The sequence below is a fragment of the Opisthocomus hoazin genome, chromosome 2 (genome assembly GCF_030867145.1).
Source record: "Opisthocomus hoazin isolate bOpiHoa1 chromosome 2, bOpiHoa1.hap1, whole genome shotgun sequence".
Lineage (NCBI taxonomy): Eukaryota > Metazoa > Chordata > Aves > Opisthocomiformes > Opisthocomidae > Opisthocomus > Opisthocomus hoazin.
In genome coordinates this window covers 62,022,057-62,028,710 of record NC_134415.1, presented here as the reverse complement: position 1 = coordinate 62,028,710, position 6,654 = coordinate 62,022,057, and the positions used below count along the sequence as shown (strand labels likewise).

The 6,654-nt window shown below is 41.7% G+C and overlaps 1 protein-coding gene across 2 annotated transcripts in view; it reads right to left on the bottom strand.

Moving 5' to 3' along the window:
• Nucleotides 1-205: 205 nt before the first annotated feature.
• The window catches only part of SNX9 (sorting nexin 9), a 65,640-nt gene continuing 59,191 nt past the window's right edge, over nt 206-6,654 (bottom strand). For both annotated transcript variants that reach the window (XM_075413863.1, XM_075413864.1), the window contains exons 16-18: nt 6,090-6,204; nt 4,597-4,688; nt 206-2,277 (exon numbers count right to left, since the gene is read on the bottom strand). In XM_075413863.1, coding sequence (XP_075269978.1) covers nt 2,230-2,277; nt 4,597-4,688; nt 6,090-6,204 — 255 coding nt within the window. In that variant the 3' untranslated portion in view covers nt 206-2,229. The remainder of the gene's footprint in view (nt 2,278-4,596; nt 4,689-6,089; nt 6,205-6,654) is intronic.

Here is a 6,654-nt window from a genome sequence, read left to right as displayed (position 1 = left end):
GTGTGTGCAGCCTTTGCTGGTTTGCAGTCACTAGCACTATTCTACTGTTTGGTTGTGGTGCCTGCTTTACGGAAGGCACATGGATGCTTTCTCATTCCTCAGCTGGCCAGTGTCTGTAAGCTGATGAAAAGCTACAAGGAGGATTTGCCTCATACTGTATCACCCTGTTAAGAAGCAACGTGAGGATTTCAAATAAAAAAAATAGTCTTGTGGATATACATAAATATTTATTATCAGTTTAACTTCATTTTACTAGAAGTCTTTAAACAGTTCGTCTTTCTCGCTGAAATGTTGCGTCTTTGATACAGTTGCTACTGTCATAGCTTCCCTGCACTGGGAATGCACAGCTTACACTTCAGATTCCAAAACAATCTATTCAAGATAAAGAACCTTCAACCTCAGTGCATATGGAGCTATTTAAAGATTGGTAAAAAGATCCCCCCCTTCCCCCTCCCAAATTAAGAGTCTGTTACAAAGATTTCATTACCAAAAAGTGAATATACAAATGCTAAAAAAATGCTGGCTTGAAAAAGTGATTTCAGAATTTACTGTACACATTGTAACAATTTATTATATAAGCTGCTTCTACATGCAAGCAGATCTTACATTTGGTGTAAAACATTTATACACATTCTTTACAATTTGTACATATTTAAATGGCTGTATCAAACAACACTGCGCTATGGAATTTTGGAAGCGAACAACTAAAATTGGGAGGAGAAAAAGACAAGGTTTATAAAACATGAACAAAACCCGTGACACTGAAAAGCATCCAGACTTAGGCTTAGTCTTGTTTGGTTTGGTTTCAGGTTATTCAGGCAGATCCAGATTTTCCTTCTAGCACACAAAAGTAACATCAATGCAAAACAGAATAAGGCAACTATTCAACAAGCAGCCTGTACCCGTCACTTAGAATGGCTTCTTGGTAAAATGCCTTGTTCAAAAAAAAGATGGTTTTTTTTTTTGCTGAAATGTTTATGTTCTAGGCACATTTTAGCAAAAACTGCATTTTGGCTTCCCTGCTTGCTTATGGCATTAAATGAATTACTGTAGTTGGTGCCCACTATGAACAGGGTTGGTGGTGGCTTTTTGTTTTGAAAAGCCCAGGCCTCGAATGATAGTTCAGTAGTACTAAAGAGGACACTGGGCCGCTTGGTAAGATTTGATGATCAAAGCACAGAGTTCGTGTGATAACTAATGATGTTATTCAGTACTTTTGTCACCTTTTTGTTTGCATTAGAAGGTGACAAGAAGTAAACCCAAGCCAACCACATACCATACTACCATATGAAGACCTGAGCTTACCTGGAATTTGGGGACTACTTCTAGTTTGGGTCAGATGTGGCAGTGTCCCCTCTGCTGAAACACCTAAAACTCTCAGAGAGGTAAAAGGGAAGCTGGCCCTGTGCAGCACTGAGCAACACCAGTGCCTTACGGCATCGTGTCGGGGGGGGGTGTCAAAGTGCTGGTGTGGAAAACTTGCTTGCCACACCTTCCCGAATGGCTCTTTCCTTGCTTGTACTTTGTCTTTTTATACAGTGCATAGTGAGAAAGAAAGAGCCTGACATAAGCTCTGAGGTGCTGTGCCACAAATACAAGATTTAGTTAGAAGGAAAAAAGAGAAAGGGAAGAATGAATGATATTTACCAGAAGTCATAATGGGAGCAGTATGCCATGGCTGCATATGGGAAGCAAAACTTGGAACAAAGTGTTCCTTCAGGAGATTATCACGAACATGTACCAGAAACATACACGAATATAATTCCTCCTGGCTACTGAATCACTAGAGCGCTGAATTGAATATAGCGAGTATTAAAGTCATTTTCTCAAGCTTGCCTGCTTTCCCACTTAATGATATACATTTGTACCTCTGATGTTGGTCAAGACTTTTTGGAAGAACATCTGATAGACGCAAGTCTGCATGAAGTCCATGGCAACGTATCAGTTTGATAATTTAGATTGACAAAACCGACAGCATTATCTAGCTGTTCTCACTTAAACAATGTTATGAATGGGAGAGCATTCAAGATAAGAGAACCTTATCTCATGATTTAGGCTGATAAAGTAAAATTTTAAGTAATTTTTTTTCTACAACTGATTTCTGTTGTTGTTGGGGTTTATTTGGTGGGGTTTTTTGGCTGGCAAAGGCTAAAGAGTTTTTATTGGCATCGCCCCCAAATCTGAAAAGCACTTTGGAGTTGTTCTTTATTGTTGACTACTCCTTATTCTCTACATCACAGGAAAGCGGCTGAGTGCCTGCCTCAGCTTCTGTGCAATCTGAAACAAAGAAACAGAACATGTTAAATCTGTAGTCACTTGACACTATGCAGAAATAAGATGGCAGGCTTAGAAATTACATGAATTGTTCCCTCATTTTCTGAAAAACTAGTTTTTACTGCAGATCTTCTGTATGTAGGACTGAAAACATTAAATTATAAAGACTTTTCTTCTTGTATATACACCTGCTACCTTGTGCATTTTGTGCTTTCATCGCTCAGGTTGTGTTGGAGCAGGCACTATAAGCAGGACCGTCATCCTGCATCCCACTGCACTATGCAGGGGGGCTACAGGAACAAGCCAGGTTTTTCATGAAATCCATTTCCCCGCTGAAACAAGGCCACGCCTCAGACTAGAGCTGCTGTGCTCCCCCTGCAGCTCTCATGGTAGCCAGCACCCCACATGTGAACACAGATCTGGTCCCTGTACTGGGGGAGGGAGGACTGGTACAAGGAGACTGGTGAGGCTGCAACCACAATTGGGATAGACTGGACAAGAGACTGAAAGAAGGCAAGGAGAAACCTACGCCTAAACCCATCAGATGTGTCAAAGAAACTGAGCAAGGTGACCTGATGGAGGACCTGAAGTTCTCATACACGAAAGACACCTCTGAAGCCCCACTGGCACCATTTACTGCTGTGAAGGGACACCAGTTGCATATATTACTCCTTTAAGTGATAGAACTCAGGTTCCAGCACACTAACTCACACGTTTTACTAGCGTATCACATCAGAAAATTTATTCTCAAGTTTCATTTAAAAAAAACACAAGGAATACAAGCGTAAGAACAATGTTAAATGAGAATTAAGGTTGTAGGTCAAGTGCTCAGAGTTAATCTATTAGCAAGCCACCTAAACTACGCCAGTCGCCACCACCCCACACTTGTATACAGCAGGCTTCAAATCATAGAAGCTTCCCTCTGTCCTCCCATGCTATGGGAGCAAAGTTTCATTCAAATGTTTGTTGTATTAAATGCAGCAAGTCTTACTTACTGCATATCACAGAACTAAAATTCTTTGGAACCTTAGTACTGGCATTTAAAAGAAAAAAGTAAAAAAATCAAGCTGTCAGCAATAATGTTTCTCAACACTGGTTTTCAGGTCTAATACGTCTAATATGATGTAGTCATGTACACAGGATAGTATATATAGGAAAACATTAATTCATTCTTTGGTTTTTAAATTTTTTTACATGTACAATTCTTGAAATATCTGCTCTCTGGGAGAGGCTCATACAAAAAGATAATAGAATCATAGGTTGGAAAAGACCTCTAATATCATGAAGTCCAAGCGTCCACCCAACACCACCATGCCTACCAAACCATATCCCAAAGTGCCACATCTACACGTTTTCTAAACACCTCCAGGGATGGAGACTCCACCACTGCCCCAGGCAGCCTGTTCCAATGCCTGACCACTCTTTCAGTAAAGAAATTTTTCCTAATACCCAATTTAAACCTCCCCTGACACAACTTGAGGCCATTGCCTCTTGTCCTATCACTAGTTACCTGGGAGAAGAGACCCACACCTGCCTCACTACAACCTCCTTTCAGGAGGTTGTAGAGAGTGATAAGGTCCCCCCTCAGACTCCTGCTCTCCAGACTAAACAACCTCAGCTCCCTCAGCCGCTCCTCATAAGACTTGTTCTCTAGACCCCTCACCAGCCTCGTTGCCCTTCTCTGGACACGCTCCAGCACCTCAATATCCTTCTTGTAGTGAGGGGCCCAAAACTGAGCACAGGACTCCAGGTGCGGCCTCACCAGTGTCAAGTACAGGGGCACGATCACCTCCCTACTCCTGCTGGCCACACTATTCCTGATACAAGCCAGGATGCCGTTGGACTTCTTGGCCACCTGGGCACACTGCTGGCTCCTGTTCAGCCGGCTGTTGACCAATACCCCAAGATCCTTTTCTGCTGGGCAGCTTTCCAGTCACTCCTCCCCAAGCCTGTAGCATTGCATGGGGTTGTTGTGACTCAAGTGCAGGACCTGTTATTTGGCCTTGCTGAACCTGATACAGTTGGCCTTGGCCCATCGATCCAGCTTGTCCAGATCCCTCTGCAGAGCCTTCCTACCCTCCAGCAGATTGACACTCCTGCCCAGCTTGGTGTCATCTGCAAACTTACTGAGGGAGCACTCAATCCCCTCATCCAGATCATTGATAAAGATATTAAACAAGACTGGCCCCAAAACTGAGCCCTGGGGCACACCACTTGTGACTGGCCACCAGCTGGATTGACGATTAAGTACTGTGAGTATTTCCTATAAAAGCAGTAGCACAGGATGTGCCAGAAAAATGGCACTGAAATACTACACCTTACCGTTTCATAAAACTGTGCCTGCTGCTCCAGATACAGACGAATGACACTGTTGTAGTCATAAATCCGGTTACTGTGGAAGTGATTCATCTCAGCTGCAATTAGACCCAGGAGGCAAATTATTTAAGAGAAGCATTTTTAATTAGGAAGTCTCACTCAGTTCAGATTAGTTACTGTGCAACAAGCTCAGTGTCCAGCCCTGCCAGCAGTTACTGTTCTCATGCTTCCACAACCTGTTTTGCTTGCAGCACTCAAGTCACGATGGAACTGTTTGTAGAATTGGTAGGGTGTCAGTTACTCCCTGCTCAAACAGGGACACATCCTGGATAAAGCCAGGTTCTTGTTACAATACTCAGGTGTACGAAGATTTGATAAAGAATACAAGCAGGATTTTCTCCTACTGAGGTAACTGCTCTTTCCTGAAGCACTTGCAACAGAATTTGGCTAGGACATTCAGATTTCCAAGGGTATAGATATCAGGTGGTAAGCCACAGCTGTAAATATTTAGCTCAAAAAAAAAAAAAAATACAGCTAGCAGTGTTTGACTCATTCTTGCCTGAGGCCATTTCAGTAGAAACCTGAGAAACAGTATTCACTGAGTCTGTAACACCTGTCACCACTTTTTGCATCTCTTGTCAGAACACAGCTTATGGCCAAAATAAGAAGTTAAATATCTTCTGAGATACTAATAGAGGGAGAAGAAATATTCTAGACTGTCAAACTCATCCTAGAGGTCTCTTCCCATGGTTACCACTTATGCAGCACAGTCCTCTTGCACCACTGTGACCAGGAAGGAGGAGGGGTGGCCATTTTCTTGTTTGATTTTAAAATCATCTGTGTGCTGCTCTGACTTTGTCCTGTAAAATACTGAGTACTCTTGGCTTTAGGTCAGCTAAAAAAGATGTGACTCAACAATGAGCAGTCCTGCTGAAGTCAGTAACAGTAACTTTGCATTTAAGGGCTTGGTGTCCCGCAGGACTGAGCCCAGACTCCTCACTTCCTCGGTTTTCAAGTGTGGCGTGCTACATCTCGTATTTACAACACCTCCAACCTGAAGTAGAAAAAGTTCATTCAAAGAACATCCAGGAAATAATGTTGTTGTGTATAAGATTTTTATCTCAACTGGATCATGTCTGACTAAACCATGAGTCAGAAAAACACTTCTGCACGTGACAAACTGCTTCCTGCTGCAGGGCCCCTGCTTTTTCTTTGAGAGACATTACCATTTCAAAATGAAAGAATCAGTCTGGGGTGGTTGTGGTTTTTTTTCTAATTGTATTTCCAAAACACGTATCTTTTGCAATACTAATATGAGATTTGAAAGAAAACAATGGGCAAAATAGCTGCAATTTTAGGAAATTCTAAGAATGTCACAAAACCCCCCAAAACTCTAGCGCTTATTATCATTCCTGAAATATTCTCTTTCAAAGTTTGTTATTTAAGAGGTATCCTTCAGAGGGCTATGACACTTCCATGTAGTCCAAAATTCGATTTACCTTGTAGTGCATAAGCCATGGTGCTCACACGTTTCACCATGTTCTGTTTGTCTTGAGGTGTTATTTTACTGGTTGCAACTAATTTATCACTTTCCTTCACTCTTTCTATTGCTCCCTGTAGAAACCAAATGCAGAAAGATTAAAAAAGTACATTAAAAGAGTAGTCAACTTAAAGGACTTTATAGTCATCTAAAACATCACTGGCCACGTTTTGAGCTTGTACACTATATACATTCATATCTACACACACATCCCCCGACCAATTCTGCCTTCCCACATTTTCTTCACCTGAAGTTTCTTATTTTGCTCTATTGCTTTGAAGAGTCCTAACACCTTGCAAATAGTGACTTAAAACACAGGCATGAACACTATCTCCAGGAAACTGAGTGTGGTAAAGGCAGCAATATACAAGGAGATATACATATAAAGCACAAAAGGACCAAGGTTCAACACAACATACATCTAAAAAGCCTCAAACTATCAAATGCCTGTAAGACCTTATTAGCACATTATACAAGATGAGACAACATATGCTGTTTTCCAAGAGACTACAACCCACTGCATT